Source organism: Salarias fasciatus, chromosome 3 (genome assembly GCF_902148845.1).
Source record: "Salarias fasciatus chromosome 3, fSalaFa1.1, whole genome shotgun sequence".
In the NCBI taxonomy this organism is placed as follows: domain Eukaryota; kingdom Metazoa; phylum Chordata; class Actinopteri; order Blenniiformes; family Blenniidae; genus Salarias; species Salarias fasciatus.
The window spans coordinates 15939553-15959666 of NC_043747.1; the positions used below are offsets into that span (position 1 = coordinate 15939553).

Sequence of the window (20114 nt, forward strand, 5' to 3'; positions counted from 1 at the left end):
GGTGAATACAGGATGCCATGAGGTGAAGACGTGTTTCCCGGAGCTCCGCCGAGCAATGGCAAAACAGCTACTTTATGCACGCCTTTACTCTTTATATAAGCTGAGTAGCTTCTTCATTTCAACCTGCTGATCATCACGTCTCATCTGAAAAGCCACGACTTTCCAAAGTGCTGTCTTCACAGCCATCGAGGTGGACCACAAGCGAAGCCAGCTAACTTGCATAGCCGGTGGTGGCTAGCTCTGAGTGCTCCGGAATTACTCTCACGTCTGACTATCGCATCACATCTGACAACTTCAGGAGGCGATCAACTACTATTTCTCCCTGAAGACAAGATATTCCCTGAAACGCGTGAGTCTATATTCAAGCGTGTAACCGTGGAAGTGGTTGTGTGCGGACTTGAGCCAAGTTAGCTGCACCGCTAATGTGTTAGCTCTGCCACGCTCGGCCCCGTCTTGACTGTTTCGTGCGGCGTCACTGCAACAATGCCAGACAGAAGAGAGAGAAATCAAAGAGGAGAGGAGAAGAACCGCGGCAAACAACAAGAAAGTGTCCCAGACGAAGGGGGAAACGCGGATGAGTCAAGATCGACACCATTAAGTGAATCAGTATTCATCAGAGCGCTCGAGAATCTGAGACAAGATATTTGTGATAAACTCGATGCCAAAATTTACACCGTTTCCCAAACATTAAGATCTGAGATGTCTTCAATAAAAACTGAACTGAAAACTACCCTCTCCGCACTCCAAGCTACTGTTGATTCTCAGGGTTCCACCATAAATCACTTGGAGAAGTCAGCTACTGTTTGCAGCGATGACATCTCTAATCTTCAAGCAACAGTTCATGTTCTAAAGGAGGAGGTTGGTGTCCTAAAAGCCCAGTGCGAGGATCTTGAAAATAGATCTCGCCGCAACAATATTCGATTGATTGGAGTTCCTGAAGGTGCGGAATTACCTAATCCCAGGGAATTTGTATCACAACTCCTGAAAGATCTTCAGAAAATGGATGAAGCACCCCTGCTGGATAGAGTCCACAGATCCCTCCGTGAGAAGCCTAAACCTGGGGCCCCACCACGACCGTTGATGATTAGAGTGCACTACTTTCATGTAAAGGAGCAGATTCTGCGCTGCGCGGGGAAAACTGCGCCCCTTGTTTTTCAGGGCTCAAAGTTGTTCATCTTCCCTGACTTCCCTCCGGCTGTGGCCAAAAAGCGCTCCCAGTTTGTCAATGTGAAACGCCTTCTACACACCTGTCCTGGGATCAAATTCGGACTCTTCTATCCTGCAGAACTGAGGATCACGCTTCCTAATGGTACTGTTCGCAAATACACTGACCCAATGGCTGCAACTGACTTTGATACTGGAGACTTGGGAGTCACTCTTCCAGCCTCATAGACATGGTTCAGCAGTTCTGATACATACATATATTACGCAAAATATTGTTATTGCAGATGTTGTTTATTTTCTGACCAGCTGCATACGCTAACTTAGGCTATTTTCTTATAACAAAGTGCATTTCAAATATTTCTGTTAAATTGAATCAGTTTTGTTACTGCTTGGTCTTCATAGGAGCCTGTCACCGCTAGGACTGAGTATGGGAATGGCTAGTGTGAGGTCACAAGTCACTTCCGGGTCCAAGGCTTCTAGCGCGCAATGTAAACACAATGGCTGTTGCCAAAGAACCGGTCACTTTTTTCATGGTAACAGTGAATTTTGTTGACTTTCCAAAGTTAGTGAAGAGGGGTTTCAATCCTTACAACTCAAACCGAGTTGTAATTGTTTCTGTGGTGACAGGTGGAAATCTGAAATGGAAAGTACAGGCTTCAATGAAAAACAACATTTACGAGGTTGAGGTGAGTGATTAAGGGGCTAGCTAGCATTAACACGAGGGTGTCAGTCGTCGCATCATGCTGTGTAACTTAACTATTAATTAATTATCTATGTTAGAATCGGGTACTGTCTGCGGTTTGTGGACAACTTACAGTTTATTCATCCAGGGAAATAATTTTAAACCAAACCTCAAACACGCCATAAAGCAGAAGCAGCACACATTCAGTACAGGTTAAAAAGTAAAATAATAACAATAATAATAATAATAATAATAATAAAAAAGCCCTTACAGAATATCTAATAATATCCCCCCTTGTGGGATTAATAAAGGATTATTAACTTTGGATAACTCCGCTGGTCCATCCTGCCGGAGAGGAGGCAGTTTTAACAGTGAGAGAAGACACACAGCTGCTGCAGAGCAGCTTCAGATCCAGCGGGGGAAACGCTGCTGTTCAGCCCTGAAAAGATGTGGGACTTTATTTTGTCCTGTGCTGTTTTACACCATATTGTTGTGGCCGATAGAGTTACTTTTGATGCGCCGGCACCACGAGAGGAGCTGATGTGGGAACCAGCAGGACCTGAAGAACCGCGACTGACATGTAAATAAACTGTAAAGTTTAGCAAATGATTTATTTAATCAGTGATGTGATGCCAGCAGCCTAGAAAATAATATCAGCTAAAGGGAGATTAAATACAGACAGAGGACGTTTAGCCAAAAATTTTATTTAGACTTCTATAAATTGTCTTTAATTAATTTAAGCAGCACCGGGAACAGGGGGCATGCGCCGCCCTCGTGGACTGAGTCCCGGTCCGCTCCGTCCTGTGTCCTGCTCGGTCCGGGGTCCTGCTCAGGACCGGGTCCGGTGCTGGGTGTGTGTCTCGGTGGGACCGTCCCGCTGTGGGGAGGAGACCTGGCGGCGGTGCCGCTGCTGTCTGGCTCAGAGACATAATTAAATGAAACAATAAAAATCTGATCTATATAACGTGAGTCTGCCTCATTATTTGTAATATCAGTAAAAATAATATAATGATGTAATATCAGAGGAAAGCAGTAGTAGGATATGGTTTTGTTGACATCGTTCCTGTTGTTACAACACGGGACACAGCACTGCACCATCGCGCCTTTGGACACGGAAGTGACGTATTCAGCTTCGATGACGTAGCTACTAGCCATCCCCATAGTTGGGAGGAGGTCCCTGGTGGTTTGCTTTTGGGGGTGTGCGCGAATCTGGTTTGGGAAGATGCTTCAGCGGTTTAGGGTAAGTTTAATCGTTCTTGTTTTTTGTTTGTTTTTGTTTTTTTTGGTCTTCACATTTGAGATAAAGGTCAGCACTTTATTTGATACTTTGTTCATTCTTGCCACATGGTAATATCACAGACAACTAATAGCCAGTCTTTTAAATTCTGTAGTTGGAATTGCAAAGGGCTGAATCAGCCTATTAAAAGGAGTAAAGTGCTTCATCACTTACAGCACCTGGGTGCTCAGATCGTATACTTACAGGAGACTCATCTGAAGTTCACTGATCATTTCAGATTACGTAAAGGTTGGGTGGGACAGTTATATCATTCTACATTTCAAAGCAAAGCTCGGGGGGCTGCTATTTTAATACATAAATCAGTGCCATTTGTACCATCCAATATTAGGGCGGATCCTAATGGCAGATATATTATTGTCACCGGAAGCATCTTCAATACTAAATTAATTCTCGCCAACATTTATGCACCCAATTGGGATGACCAGAATTTTTTTAGAAATTTTTTTGATAAGATATCTGATATATCCTCCCATCATCTTATTCTTGGTGGAGATTTTAATTGCTGGCTTGGTCAACTGGATCGCTCTTCTAGCAAACCCGCTCGACAATCTAACTCGTCAAAATTGATTAACACTTTTCTTCATGAATTTTCAGCCATTGATGTATGGCGCTTTCTCAATCCTACGAGCCGGGAGTACACGTTCTTCTCTCCAGTTTATCATACTTATACTCGAATTGACTATTTTTTGCTGGATAGAAGACGAATCCCATATATTCGCTCTTGCTCCCATAATGCTATTGTCATCTCTGATCATGCGCCAGTCGCCATGGATCTGATGATGGGAGGATCAAATTACTCTAAGCTATGGCGGTTTAATTTGCGTTTTTTGTCAGATGAAAAATTTGTAGATTTTGTGAACTCTAAAATTGATCTATTCATTGCCACTAATAGAACGCCCTCCGTCTCACCCTCCCTTTTATGGGAGACTTTTAAAGCCTTCATCAGGGGACAAATTATATCCTATGCCAGCTTTGAAAACAAAGAAAGGAGAAGGAAAATGTCTGAACTCATGACTCGTTTATCACAGTTAGATGATCTTTATGCTCAATCCCCTTCCCCAGCAATATACAAAGACCGACTTTCCATACAGGCTGAATTTGATCATTTGTCATCAATAAATGCGGAGGAAATGTTGCTGAAATCTCAACACGCACAATATGAATATGGGGAAAAGGCCACTAAGCTATTGGCCCATCAACTTCGCAGTACTGCTCTAGCCCACCTTATTCCTCAAATCCGAACCGGCGATGGTATTTCTAGTGATCCTCAAATAATTAATCATCACTTTGAAAATTTTTATTCATCACTCTATACCTCTGAATGCATATTTAATATCTCTTCCTTAGATACTTTTTTCAGTGATTTAAAAGTTCCAGAGGTTGAAGAGCTAATTAATAATCACTTAGAAGAACCCATAACAACAGAAGAGGCTATTCGAGCTATTGGTGCAATGCAGTGTTCAAAATGCCCTGGTCCAGATGGATTTCCAATTGAATTCTACAGGAGATTTGCACTTAAATTAGCTCCTCTAATGATGAGCATGTTCATACATTCCTTAGAAGTTGGATCTCTTCCTCCTTCTCTGTCAAAGGCCTTTATTTCTTTGATCCTGAAGGACAAGGACCCTCTTGCTTGCAACTCATATCGCCCCATTTCATTACTTAATGTCGACTATAAAGTTTTAGCTAAGCTCTTAGCCATGCGATTAGAAGCTGATTAACCCAGACCAAACAGGCTTCATCAAAGGGAGATGTGGTTTTTCTAATCTTAGATCTTTATTTAATGTAATTTATAATCCAGTTTTATCAAGAGAACCAGAATATGTCATCAGTTTAGATGCCGAAAAAGCTTTTGACAGGGTTGAATGGGAGTATCTTTTTTATGTTTTGCAAAAATTTGGATTTGGTTCTAAAATCATTTCCTGGCTTAAACTTTTGTATGCTTCCCCACTCGCCTCTGTCAGAACAAATGATACTTATTCAGATTATTTCTCCCTTTACAGAGGCACACGGCAAGGCTGCCCAATGTCTCCTTTAATTTTTGCTCTCGCCATAGAACCCCTTGCTATTGCATTTAGATCCAACTCGCAGATTGTTGGCATAACAAGAAATGGTATTGAACAAAAAGTCTCTCTCTATGCTGATGATTTACTCCTGTATATATCCCAACCAGACACTACAATTCCCACTGTATTGTCCATTCTGCACCAGTTTAGTACTATTTCTGGTTATAAATTGAACCTCGGAAAAAGTGATTTACTGCCCTTGAATGTGGCCGCTCGACAATATCCACCTAAACTCCCATTTCATGCGGTATCAGATAATTTTACATATTTAGGGGTAAAAGTCACTGGAAAATTCTGTGATCTTTTTAAATATAATTTCATTCCTCTTCTAGACAAAGTTCGTCAGGATTTAAACAGATGGTCCTTATTAAACTTGTCCGTTGCAGGTCGTATTAATACAATTAAAATGAACATCCTTCCGAAATTTTCCTTCCTTTTTCAATCTGTCCCTGTGTTTATCCCGATCTCCTTCTTTCGCAAACTGGATGGGCTCATTTCTGGGTTCATTTGGAGTAATAAACCCGCTAGAATCCATAAAGTTTATCTTCAGAGGCCTAAAACCACAGGCGGGATGGCCCTACCAAATTTTTTGTATTACTATTGGGCCTGTCATATTCGAATTATTCATTTTTGGATGAGATCAAGTGAGCAAAGTAATTGCCCACCTTGGCTGTGTATTGAAGGATCCTCTTGTACCTGCTCTACTCTGTCAACTTTAATATACACGCCCAAGCAATTGCCTGCCAAAGAATTTTATAGTGATAACAAAATCATAAACTCTACACTCAAAATTTGGTTTCAATTTAGACGTTATTTTAAGTTACCACTTTTTTCGGTACAAGCTCCTATTTTTAAGAACCCATCTTTTCCGGCTTCTATAGCTGATATGGCTTTCTCCCACTGGTCAGCTCTCTGTGTTAAATCCTTTAAAGATCTCTATATCAATGACACTTTTGCTTCTTTTCAACAACTTTTAGAAAAATTTGACCTCCCTAAGAGTAACTTTTTTCCATTATCAGATAAGAAGCTATGTTAGAGACAAAACCTCTCAATTCCCAAACAAGCCATCAGATCAGGGCATTGACATTGTATTGCAACCTATCCCATTATCTAAAGGCCCCATCTCCTTTCTATATGAGAAAATATGTTCTTTTCGCAATTCTTCGTTATCAGCAGTTAAAAGGGCATGGGAGGAGGACTTGGGATTTGGTATTGAAGATGATTTATGGGACAAAATTTTGAACCGGGTACACTCCTCTTCTTTTTGTGCGAGGCATGGCTTAATTCAGTGCAAGATTTTACATCGCACTCACTGGACCAAACATAAACTCTCTCGTATTTACTCTACTGTGACTTCAGACTGTGACCGCTGTCATCAGTCACCTGCAAATTCAATACATATGTTCTGGTCATGCCCATGCCTTCAATCCTACTGGACTCAGATTTTTTCAGCCTTGTCGACTGTTCTTCAAGTACCTCTTCACCTAGATCCACTATTAGCATTATTTGGAACACTTTCTGAAACTCTGAATTTGTCCAAATTGAAATCAGATTTCGCTGCTTTTCTGACACTATTAGCAAGAAGGAGAATTTTACTGTGCTGGAAGTCCCCATCGCCTCCACAGTTTGAAGCATGGCTTAGAGACATTCTACATTTTAGTAAGCTTGAAAAAATTAAATTTACTTTGCGTGGCTCTTCTGGCAAATTTATGAAAATATGGAAACCTTTTTTTGATTATGTTCAGACTTTGCAATTCCGTAATATCCCATTGTAGGCAAGATACTTTTCGTTATTATTTTACAATTTTATTTTATCTAAAACTTTCAAAAATGACCATTTGCTGACCTCATTTACTTTTCTACCTCGAATGCCATGTTCTTTATGTTTTTTCCTTTTTTTTTTTTTTTTATTAATATAGTTAAGGTGCTGTGGACAACAATTATAATGCTCTTGGACGACTTGAACATGTATGTATGTGTATATGTATATATACATATATGTATATGTTTCTTTTCTTTTTTGCTATTCTCTTTCAAAAGGAAAACTTTTCAAATTATGCTGAATTCAATCCAAGATTGCATTTAATATCATATTTTGCTGAGGCATATTGTTGCATTTCACAGTATTTATTTAAAAAAAAAAATTTTCTTCCTTTCAAATTTAATTTATTTTGTTGTTTTATTTTATGTTTGTGTGTATGTGTGTATATGTATATACATATTTTTTCTTATTTCTTTTTGGGGAAATTTTTTTTACATTTCTGACTTTTTTCTGGAAAATATTCTTATTTTGTGAAAACTCAAATAAAAAAAAAAGGGGGAAAAAAAAAAGAAATGGGTGAATACAGATCAACTAGCTTGGATATTACATGTGGTGTGCCGCAAGGTTCAATTCTGGGACCCAAATTATTTACTTTATATAATAATGATATATGTAAAGTATCTAGTATTGTGAAACTGGTTGTTTTTGCAGACAACACGAATATCTTTTGTTCTGGGGAAAATTTACAGCAGGTGTTGGATGTTGTCCCAGCGGAAATGTGTAAGCTGAAACTGTGGTTTGACACTAACAAATTATCACTGAATCTCAGAAAAACAAAATTTATAGTATTTGGTAAAAGTAAGATAGACTTGAATGCGCAAGTTGAGGTAACGATTGACGGTGTTGGATTGGAAAGGGTTTTTGAAAATCCTTTCCTGGGAGTGATTGTTGACCACAGTTTCAGCTGGAAACCCCATATAAAGTATGTTCGATCGAAGTTAGCAAGAAGTATTGGAGTCTTAAGTAAAGCAAGATTAATCCTGAACCAGAAATCACTATTCATGTTATACTGCACTCTTATACTACCGTATTTAACTTATTGTGTGGAGGTGTGGGGCAACACTTATAAAAGCAACTTACAGACTCTGTGCTTAATGCAAAAAAAGAGCAATAAGAATAGTAATGTAGGTTATCGTGATCACACGAATGAATTGTTTTTAAATCTCCAGGCATTGAAGCTGACTGACATAGTAGAATTCAAAACTGCACAAATAATGTACAAAGCAAGCAATAACTTACTTCCTGGTAATATTCAAAAAATGTTTAGAGAGAGAGAAGGAGGTATGACTTGAGGGGCAAATTTAAATTCAAACAACCCACTGTCTATACCACTCTGAAAAGCATGTGTATTTCAGTTTGTGGGGTGAAACTGTGGAACAGTTTGGCTGGGTTTATTAAGGAAAGTAAAAATGTCCGACTCTTTAAAACACAGTTAAAACACTTTCTGTGTCTGAAATATAGATTGGACTGATGTTATGATGGGGAGTGAAGGAAAGGACAGGAGAAGGGAAGAGGTAAGGAGAAGGACAGGGGAAAGGGAACAGGAAGAAGGAAGGGGAGAGAGACGGGAAAGAGAGGAAAGGAAAAAGTGAAGGAAGGAAAGGGAAGAAAAGAGAGGAGAAAGAAGGGGAAAAAGATGAAAAAGGGGAAGTTGAGAAGAAGGAAGGAAGAAAAAGTAAGAAAGGGGAAAATAGGGTAAAAAGAGAAAAAAGGAGGAAAGGTAGGAAACGGAAAGGTGAAGATAGAAGAGGAGGTATTAAAAAATAAATAAGAGGGAAAGAGGAAGGAAGAGAAGAAGAAAAAAGTGCATGCATGTAAATTTGGCTATGTACATATATATATGTGCATACATGTGTTTTGAATATTTTGTGCAGTTCTATTTTTTTTTAGTTCTTTGTTGGAATATTAACTACTCATTGGTTGTTGAGACTGTTTTGTTTTTTTGTTTTTTTTGTTGTTTGTTTTACTTTGTTATAAATGTTGAACAGGAAGAAGGTTAGGCATGTATAAGCTACGTAGCTTCAGCCAAAACCTTTTCGGTCAACCTGGTTTTCAGTGGTGTTGCTTTGGTTGGTATACGTTTTAATATGATCGAAATAAACTAATGTCAAATCTCAAACCATCGTCTGAAAGCAACAATTAAGCAAGAGCAAGAGTCTGAAGGGTCTGCGCTTGGTGAGTTTCTAACAGGAAAAGATGTTTTTGCGTGTCTTTGCGTGTAGAGAAGCGAGAGCTAAAGAGCTAAAGAGCTAAAGCTAACCCTTCGAGAAGCTAAAACATTTGATGACATATTTGTTTTGAAGCGCTGATTGATTTAAGTACGCTGTCAGTCAAAGTCCACAGGGGGAGAGGCGGGATTTTCAGTGAAACAGAGCGTTTTCTCTTCCGGATTTCCGAATTAGCACCAGAAAGTCTTTTATTTCACACACAAAATGACCTTTCCTTGGTGCCAAAAATAGACTATTGCCATGTTATTGCCTATACTAGGGTTTGGACTAGCTAAAAAAGCATGACACAGCCCCTTTAAAGTCACGGACGTGTACATGAATGAGCATAAGGTCTGCAGAAGTGAAAGTAACTAATCGCTCCGGTGCCGCCCCCACGATTCAGAAACAGAAAAAAAAGGCTAAATAAACTTTAAAACTTAATGATAATGTACTGACAGTGTATGTGCTTAATTTTCTCTAAATAATCCGTAATGTCGGAGCAGATAAACAGTCTGTAGTGCCAGAAAAGATTCTCGATCAGCTGAGGCTGAAGTGAGGCTTCTTCTTCTGTTGCTGGCAGTTTGCAGGCAGCTTGCATTCCATGCGGGTGCACTACCGCCACCCGCTGGTAGAGGTGAGGCTTGTCATGATGCGCATGCGTTAAACTGCATCAAAAATTTTAATGTAATTAATTACATAAATTAATTAACGCAATTAACACGTTATTTTTGAAAGCCCTAGAAAAAACTCTCAAAATATAACAGTTCTAATTAAGAGCAGATCAGTGCCAGGTACATCTCTCTCAGAATGCAATGTGTGGAGAGACAGTTACACCACGCAGATCTCCACAGCATCCCAGGTTAACACTCATATCAGTCACTGGAGGAATACACTATGAGGCAATCATCCAGAAATATATCACTGAATAAAAATGAAAGGCTAATATTTTCATTACTTGATATTGTAAAATAATGCAGATTTCATTGCAAATGGATTATTGTATTTTTATTTATTTTTATTTATTTTATTGAGTTTATTTATTTGTTGTTTACCTGCTGACTCTGACATGGAGGCTGCTTTGCTTTGGGTTCCACTTTCTGGTGGGTGAACACAACTGTTGGGTTCAGAATTCAGACCCTGACTGTCTTCAGGGCTTTTTTGGTCTGGTGAAGAAACATCTTCAAGCAGAAAATAAAAACTTTCAGTATTTCCTCATACTATTGCAACAGGTGTGAGTTTTTGGTTCATGTCATTCTGACAATCTTAGAACTTACTGTCATTTTCAGAAGAGTCTTCTGCCCTCATCTCAGAAACAAGTGAAGCCTCGGGTGCATCATCGAGTTCCTTATGAAATGAAAAAGAGTTATCATTACTTTACTCATTCACCAAGGTTATAAATGTCCAGTAATTTGTTTACCTTTTCCTCTGAACTTTCTATTCTGACTTCACCCTCAGTCTTCTCACACTCAGTCTGGATCAAACTCTCTGTGACTGAAACTGACAGAAAACAGACATTGGTGTGAAAGAGTGTCCGTTCACATGACATGAGCAAGTCTCTCGGAAGTGAGAGAGAGAGAAACATCCTCAAATATAGAATGTTAAGATGTGCTTCAAGGCCAGCCACTCTGACAAACTGAGAACAAATCAAACAAAACAAAAAGCTGAAATTAACGTTAGATTTTTAGCTTCCGATTCAGCAGTTAAGGGGAAAGTTAAGGGAAGAATTATTCACTTGCAGAGCTGCTGTTTGTCCCTTTTCTGAACTATGTCTTAATGTAAAACATGTTGAACATATTCAGTTATACATAAACTTTACACAACAAACAAAAAATTTCATTTCTTTGTGTTACCCGTATTGTCTTTGTGAACATTTAAAAAAAGAGCATTTGGCTGTACTTTTCATAACTAGACCACATTGGACCAGTCTTTTGCTGTATGATCTGAACACAGATCGGTAATCTATGTGGTTACATTCTCATCTGAAAAGAGCAGCTCTGACCACGGTCTGCAACCTTGGATACACTGGGATTGTGTACTCCACTGGAAACAAACTGCATTATCATTTCAACCATACGCAATATATACTCTTAGACTATGTATGCATTTGTAGACGATTTGAAAAAGAAGAAAAGACAGAAAACTGCCACAGCTTCTCCACACAGTTGTACCACTGCACGTCTTTCCTCACCATGGAAACACAGAGACGCTGTTCTGAGATCAATGTGAAAACAATCCCAACACTGTCCTTCACAGCTGTTGTTTATTTGTCATCAAATATATGCGCTGCTACTCTGACGGTGGGACACATGCTCATCGTTACTTTTGTTTATTTTGTTACGACCTGCTCTTTGAACAAGCTCACCATTAACTAGCACAAAGCTGAGGATTGCTTGATCGTGTGACCAAGACGCAAAGCATTATGGGAACTGTGAAAACAATGGCCTAACCAGTTAGTCTTCACCTGCCAGACAACACTACCTGCTGCGGTGAACGAAAAGAGGATCAAACTGAAGAGCAAAATTACATCAAATGGACCGGCTGAAAAATATTCAGTCATTCCATGTAGTGAAAAACTGAACCTGAAGGAGAAAGAAGATACGATGAAAACATAAAAATATACACTTCCTGGTCTACGGATGCAGAACATAGTTTCTGTAGCAGTGAGCACAAACCCCCACTGCCAACACTTACAAATGAATAAACACACAAATTACCACAATAAGATGGACTCTTTCACACTTATTTCATACAACATGTGTCATACTTTAACAGAAGCACATTTTCAGATGTTCATCTGGTTTATTTCACTTTATTAATTCAAAAACTCAACCCCAGTTTTTACACCAAAAAAAGAACTATATATTTCAGAGCATGTTCAATCACATTATATTATGATGCTATTGGAGTTGTACTTTTTTCTTCAAAGCAGCCATTTTCCCAAAAAAGAAGAGTGATCTATAAAACTTTAAATTTGGGTTGACTTTACAAATGAAATTGACAGACAGGTGGATTTTAGTGTTGACCACATATTGTGATGCCCCTTCTGGTGAGAATATCAAGCCACAGATTGCATGAAAGTAGAGGTCAACAGCTTTGTTCATCAGTTGCTCTCATGATTCTAGAATCTCTCATTGTCAAAATAGAAGCTTGAAAAGAGACACCAAAGTTCGAGTTCAAAGGTTAATATCTTTTTGCAGGAGCACTTTCACACTTCCAGATTGACATGATCTTATTCCTCTGATCAAGTCCTTTCCACTGATGTATCATGTTCGGTCCTATGATTCATTTTGAACAAAGTTATGACTATAGCTGTAGCTATGACAAATACAGTCAAATATCCCCTCTTTTCATTTTCACAAATCCAAGAAAGGTTTCACAAAACTTAGTGTTTTATGAATGCTTAGCACCTATAGGATGACCGAGGTGAGATTAAAAAAGTCTAGGTGTCTTGGATTTAGATCTGGACCCGGTCCAACATGGTCTAACTGAGGAAAAATACAGTCAAATATGGCTCCTTTTTTATGTACAGAAAATGGACAAACAGCAGCTCTGCATGCGATTGTTTCCCCCTTAACTGCTGCATCAGAAGTCAACGTCAGCTTTGTAGAAAAACCCTCAAAATATGACAGTTCTAATTAAGACCAGACAGTGCCAGGTGCAGCTCTCTCAGAATACAATGTGTGGAGAGACAGTTACATGACGTACATCCCCACAGCATCCCAGCTTAACGGTGTGTTTCCACCGGACGCGTTTAACACGACTGCATTCGCGCAACAAATGACACCGCGCCACGCTAGACGCACAAGTTTTGGTGTGTGAATTCAAATATGCAACACAGAACATCCTGCAGAAACATCACAGCCCTCCTCATCGCCGTCTCCTGCACAGCAGCAGTGGGCAGGATTCTTCTGTTTGTCCCACAGTCCTGTGTGCACCCCGCTGTCTGTCTGTCTGTGTGCGTGCGCGCGTATACTGATCTCTGGTGCGGTTTTTGTTCTTTTTTGTTTTTATGACTGTTTTTACTGTTCAGCACTTTGCGTGGTTTTTATGAATATGAGAAGTGCTTTTACAAATAAAGATTGAGATGGCTCCGACTGCCACAATCGCTGCTGTATTTGTCATAGAGGAGTCAGCTCCGGCTGCGGCCGAGGTGCCGGCATCGCTTCTGGCTGCCTGCTGCCCTACGGAGGCGGTCTGAGCTCGGTGAGTTCCACCGTCTTCTGCAGGAGCTGCGCCTGGACGGCAGGTTCCAGCGCTACTTCAGACTGACGCCGTGTTTCCACCAGAAGCGGTGAACAAATGAGATTGTGCTCACCGCAAGGCGCTCACCTTGGCATGATGCCAACTGTTCTGCGTGGTCGGAGCCCTGCTGCCCTACGTCAGCACATCCGAAGACCTCCACGCTGATAGGCTGTCCTGGCGCGAATTCGCTTGAAAAGTTCAATTATTTCAACTCGAGCGACAAGCGTGGAGTGATGAAGCGGCGGGCTTCAAGCGGCGATCGTCGAGCGAAAACACACGCTTAACACTCATGACAGTCACTGGAGGAATACACTATGAGGCAATCATCCGGAAATATGTCACTGATAAAAATGAAAGGCTAATATTTTAATTACTTGATATTGTAAAGTAATGCAGATTTCATTGCAAAAAGATCATCGTATTTTTATTTGTTTTATTTAATTTTTTTTTTTTTTTTTTTTTTTACTGACCTGCTGACTCTGACATGGAGGCTGCTTTGCTTTGGGTTCCACTTTCTGGTGGGTGAACACAACTGTTGGGGTCAGAGTTCAGACCCTGACTGTCTTCAGGGCTTTTTTGGTCTGGTGAAGAAACATCTTTAAGTTGAAAAGAAAAACAACTTTGTGTTTCCTCATACTATTGCAACAGGTGTGAATTTTTGGTTCATGTAATTCTGACAATCTTAGAACTTACTGTCATTTTCAGAAGAGTCTTCTCCCCTCTTCTCAGAAACAAGTGAAGCCTCGGGTGCATCAGCGAGTTCCTTATTAAATGATAAAGAGTTATCATTACTTTATTAATTTACCATGGTCTTAAATGTCCAGTAATTTGTTTACCTTTTTCTCTGAACCTTTCAGTCTGGCTTCACTCTCAGTCCTCTCACACTCGGTCTGGTTCAAACCTTCTCTGGCTGAAGGAGACGGATAAAAAAATACATGAGTGTGAAAGAGTGTCCATCCACATGTCATGAGCAAGTCTCTCTGAAGTGAGAGAGAGTGAAACATCCTCAAATATAGAATGTTAAGATGTGCTTTAAGTCCAGCCACTCTGAGAAACTGAGAAAAACACAAATCACAAAAATCTATGTGGTTACATTCTCATCTGAAAAGAGCAGCTCTGACCACGGTCTGCAACCTTGGATACACTGGGATTTTTAACTTCTCTGGGAACAAATTTCATTATCATTTCAGCCATATGCACTATTTTGTCTTAGAGTACATAAACGTTCATAGACGATTTGAAAAAGAAGAAAAGACAGAAAACTGCCACAGCTTCTCCACATAGTTGTACCACTGCACGTCTTTCCTCACCATGGAAACACAGAGACGCTGTTCTGAGATCAATGTGAAAACAATCCCAACACTGTCCTTCACAGCTGTTGTTCATTTGTGACCAAATATATGCCCTACAACTCTTGCACTGGGTCTCACGCTCATTTCTTTCACTTATTTTCTTACTGCTGGCTCTTTTAACAAGCTCATCATTAACTAGAATTTGGCACTCAGTGAGCGCAGACCTCCGCCACAGGTCAAATCAGTCACCAAGCCACGCCGCATTCCGCACGTCCCCTGTCGGCGGGCCTGCCCAACTATCTGAAAGACTGCCCTATCTCTCAATGATAAAGAATCCTTTAAAAAATTCCTGGTTCCAGACAGTGATCAGGATCATCACCAAAATTTAATCGATTCTAAGTTAGCCCAAGACCCACCTTTCCATAAAGTTTCATTGCAATCCGTCCATTACTTTTTTCGTAATGTTGCTAACAGACCAACCAACCAACAAACCGACATGATTCCATAACCTCCTACCGGAGGTAACTATGCACAAATCCAAGATTGCTTGATCATGTGACCAAAGCACAAAGCATTATGGGAACTGTCAAAATGATGGCCTCAGCCAGGGGTGGGGAACCCTGGTCCTGGAGGGCCGCAGACCTGCATGTTTTCCACGTCTCCCTGCTTCAACACACCTGAATCGAATCAAGATTCATGACCAAGTCCAGCAGAAAGCCAGATAACGAGCCTCATTGCAATCAGCTGTGTTGAAGCAGGGAGACATGGAAAACATGCAGGTCTGCGGCCCTCCAGGACCAGGGTTCCCCACCCCTGGCCTAAGCGGTTAGTCTTTGCTTGCCAGACAGCACTACCTGCTACAGTGAACGAAAAGACAATCAAACTGAAGAGCAAAATTACATCAAATGGACCGGCTCAAAAATATTCCATATAGTGAAAAACTGAACGTGAAGGAGAAAGAAGATAGGATGAATCCATCAAAACATACACTTCCTGGTCTGCGGACACAGAACATAGTTTCTGTAACAGTGAGCACAAACCCCCACTGCCAACACTTACAAATGAATAAACACACAAATTACCACAATAAGATGGACTCTTTCACACTTATTTCATACAACATGTGTCATACTTTAGCAGTAGCACATTTTCAGATGTTCATTTGGTTTATTTTACTTTATTCATTCATAAACGCAATCCTAGTTTTTACACCAAAAAAAGAACTATATATTTCAGAGCATGTTCAATCACATTATATGATGTTACTATTGGAGTTGTACTTTTTTCTTCAAAGCATCCATTTTCCCAAAAAAGAAGAGTGATCTATAAAACTTTAAATACATTCAGGGATTTAAATCAGGATCAGGCTTATTTGGGTTGACTTTACAAATGAAATTGACAGACAGGTGGATTTTAGTGTTGACCACATATTGCGATGCCCCTTCTGGTGAGAATATCAAGCCACAGATTGTATGAAAGTAGAGGTCAAGAGCTTTGTTCATCAGTTGCTCTCATGGTTCTAGAATCTCTCATTGTCAAAATAGAAGCTTGAAAAGAGACACCAAAGTCCGAGTTCAAAACTTAATATCTTTTTGCAGGAGCACTTTCAAACTTCCAGACTGACATGATCTTACTCCCCTTGTGGCAGAACGATTGGTGGGATGGACAGAAAGCAAACCAAAGACAACGCCACCTGGGGATTTGCACCAGGATCTCAAAAAAAAAGAAAAGAAAAAAAAATTCCCCAAAAAGAAACCAGGTTCCAATAATCCACTGGAACCAAGGACGTGATTTCAAATTAAAACACTCTTTATTAAATCCTAAAAGTTAAAAGCAGCAGACTAACTCAAAATGAACTAGGGGTTGAGGCCTGCCAAAGAAAACTGAACTGGACAGGGCTGGGGCTTACCACGACCGCGGTAACGGAAAGGGGAAAGGATCCAAAAACACAGCACCCGTGACACAGCAAACAAAAAGAGAAAAAGGGACCACCACCAGGGAACCGCTGCCGCTCCAGAGCCCCCTGCACCTGCCAAAAGAAAAGAAAGCAACAATTAAACTCATGCAATGATGGCAGCCCTCCTCCCCAAAAGAATCCCAAACCTGAACAATATTCAGAGAAAAAAAAGAACAAAACAATTTATACAAAATGACAACGACAGAAATAATTATGAAATACTTAACAAAATAAAGAAACAAAAGGAATTAGACAAAACTAATCACTAATCCAACAGAAGGAACAGGAAAAGCAACAAGAAATCAAAGGAAACAGTGCGTCTGCATCTATAAAACAAACAGAGCCCGGAACTTAAACATGCTCCTCAGCTCTCTGCAGTTGGACAACGCTGCTGGAGGAGCCCGGCCTGTCCATCAGGACACCGGGGCAGAAGAGTGCACTCAGGAGCAGGAGACGCGGTGATTAAGTGCCCAGCGCATCCAGAAAAGGGAGCCAAAACAGTAGCATCAGCCCACGAGCAACTGCAGCTGATGTTGCACACTGGCAGCAGGAGGGAGAGTACATGCAGCTGAGTTCAGCAATGGCGGCCGCAGCAAAACACAATTCGCCCAAAACAAACTCCAGGGCTGTCCAGCTTCCAGCCAAATCGTACAGCTTTCAGGAAGACCCAACACTGCACCACACAGACATGCCGTCAGGCAAACAAACACATGTCTGCCAGCCCCATGACGGAGGAAGAGGAAGAGGAAGGGGGGAGCAGGTGTATTTATAAACGCCCAGTAATTACAAGCCACGCTGCCTCTAGTGGAGGGGAGTGCAACTCCCCACCATGCCACATCTACCCCCGGAGTTTGTGTCGTCGTCCCGACGACTGACCAAGGAAAAGAGGCTAGCACCAGGGTCTGGACATGACAGCTGGATCGTGGCATCATCATGGCTGCAGCACTACAACCTGTCCACTGGCTGGGTAACGACACCCTGCGGGTGTCTGCTGCCCTTTTTGCTCTGCCAGGGGCTGAAAGCCGAAGACGGAGTGGTGCCAAAGTCAGTGGTGGTGCTGCAGGGAGGGGAGCAGAAGCAGAGATACTGCACAGACACAGATGTCCTCTTCAGGCAGGAGTCTTTCTTCCACTGAGCTTTTGGAGGGACGGAGGCTGACTGCTACGGGGCCATTGATGTGGACTCTGGGAAGTCACAGATTGCATTAAAGTAGATGTCAAGAGCTTTGTTCATCAGTTGCTCTCATGGTTCTAGAATCTCTCATTGTCAAAATAGAAGCTTGAAAAGAGACGCCAAAGTCTGAGTTCAAAGGTTAATATCTTTTTGCAGGACCACTTTCAAACTTCCAGACTGACATGATCTTACTCACCTGACCAAGTCCTTTCCATTGATGTATCATGTTTGGTCCTAAGATTCATTTTGAACAAAGCTATGGCTGTAGCTGTAGGACCAAGGTACGTTTTATCAGTTTGATTTCCTATTAAATTGATATAATCAGATACCAATTAATGGGTCATTTTCTTGTTTTTTCGTTTTTGGGCAAAAATGACAATTCAACTTTTTTTCGTTTTTCCGTTCTGACTGACAAAACGGATTTTCCACTCGTTTTTTTCCTTTTTGACAGGTGGGCGGGGCTTAACACTTCTCGCTTCTGATTGGCTCATGTTTGCACCGAGCTCTTCAGAGTAAAAGTCTGTCTTTACACGATTCTGACTGCTGCTCCAACCTCCTGTCAGGACTGTAAATATCTCATAGCAGTAATATCATTACTACACACACATGATTACTCTGTGCTTTGCTGCTCTTTGGTCCTGATTGTTAGGCGCTAAACTGCATTTTCTCGACTGAAGACTTCATGAAAGTAGTTACAGAAAATGACCAGCAGGGGTCACCCTGTATTGATCTCATCATCACTCGCATTTATACTTAATCTCTTAAATAATCAATAGAAATGTGGATATACTGAAAAATAAAAACATCTCCTGTGGTTATTTCTAATTAGTCCAGCCCTCACTGGACTGTAGCCTCATCATCTGTGATTAGTGGATTAACTCAGTGGAGTTATGCAGATTATTGTTATATTATTTTCATATTTTTACCATGTAAATATCATAAAACCAGGACAACAGCAGGCTTCAATGCACATTTCAAATGGTTCTTCTGATAGAGAAGCATCTCAGTTCATTACCACAAATGACATGATCACTGAAACTGGAGCCATTACAGTCAGAATCGTCTTATTGTTATTATGCAGTGTACAATGAGATTCTAGAGTTTCTCCTTTCCAGTGCAGGCACAACAAATAACAAAATAACAAATATACAATAGAAATATCACTAAGGATTAGGGATGGGACGAGATCTCGTGTCACGAGATCTCGCGAGATCGCAATGCCGCGAGATCTCGCGAGATCGAATGCCGCGAGATTAAGTAAGTTTATATAAAGGCAAAAACTCTTTATTAACTGGAATATTGACGGAATGATACATTACATGGCGCACAGCCATATAAACACGTGCAAAACCCTGAATGTGCTCATATTCATATTTAAAAACCCGGTCGAAAGGGACATGAAATACTGTTCTGCGCATGTTCTATCCGCAAGGAATCTTGGTCTTTTGAGTCCACAAACTACTTGTGATACAGTTTAATTGATACGACATAAAGAAAATGTGCGGAAACGATCGTTCAGTTCTTCTCTTTTATTGAAAAAACGGTGCATCGCATCAATGAACATTTTACCACGTCTTGCCGGCTCACACTCTTTTTCTAACAACATGCAGAGAGAGCCTGCAGCGGCTGCGGCGCCCTTCTTCCTCTGTGGTGTCTGTGTAATATAAGGTTGAACATGCAAACAGCGCACCTAGTGGCATGAAGTGCAAATGCAGTCATGGCGTCGTCTGTGCGCCGCGGTTTGAATGGGAATAGGAGAACTAGGCGGACGCCTCGGGCGCAGTGTAGAGTGGAGGGCAACGTGGCCGTACAAGGGGCACTCCGACCCGACACTCCATGCTCCGACGCTGCACGTGAGTACCGCGCTGGCCCCCACACCACGGCACCAAACACCCCCCCCCCCCCCCCCCCCAAGTCTCGTGTCGTCTCGGTCTCATGGACTCAATCTCGCGAGATATCTCGTCCCGTGAAATTTGTGTCTCGTCCCATCCCTACTAAGGATATATGTTTTTTTTTTAATGTAAAAAACAAATTAAAAAAACAATATGTTAAAAAAAAGGGATTGAATGCTTTTCTGTGACTGTTTAGCACAGGATGAGTGGATATGACTTAGTGAACAGCAGCAGAGACAGAGCTGTATTATACAGTTCATTAGTTTTTCATGTGAGAGTTTAGGATAGTGATGGCTCTTGGAAAGAAGCAGTTTTGCAGG

At 40.9% G+C, this 20114-nt stretch overlaps 1 protein-coding gene across 1 annotated transcript in view; it reads right to left on the reverse strand.

Moving 5' to 3' along the window:
- Positions 1–20114, reverse strand: part of LOC115383907 (interferon-induced very large GTPase 1-like) — a 43569-nt gene that overhangs the window by 12185 nt on the left and 11270 nt on the right. Inside the window, 7 exon segments of the mRNA XM_030086112.1 lie at positions 10291–10416; positions 10513–10582; positions 10656–10735; positions 13951–14061; positions 14174–14243; positions 14317–14390; positions 16682–16801. Of these exon segments, the coding sequence (XP_029941972.1) occupies positions 10291–10416; positions 10513–10582; positions 10656–10735; positions 13951–14061; positions 14174–14243; positions 14317–14390; positions 16682–16801 (651 nt within the window).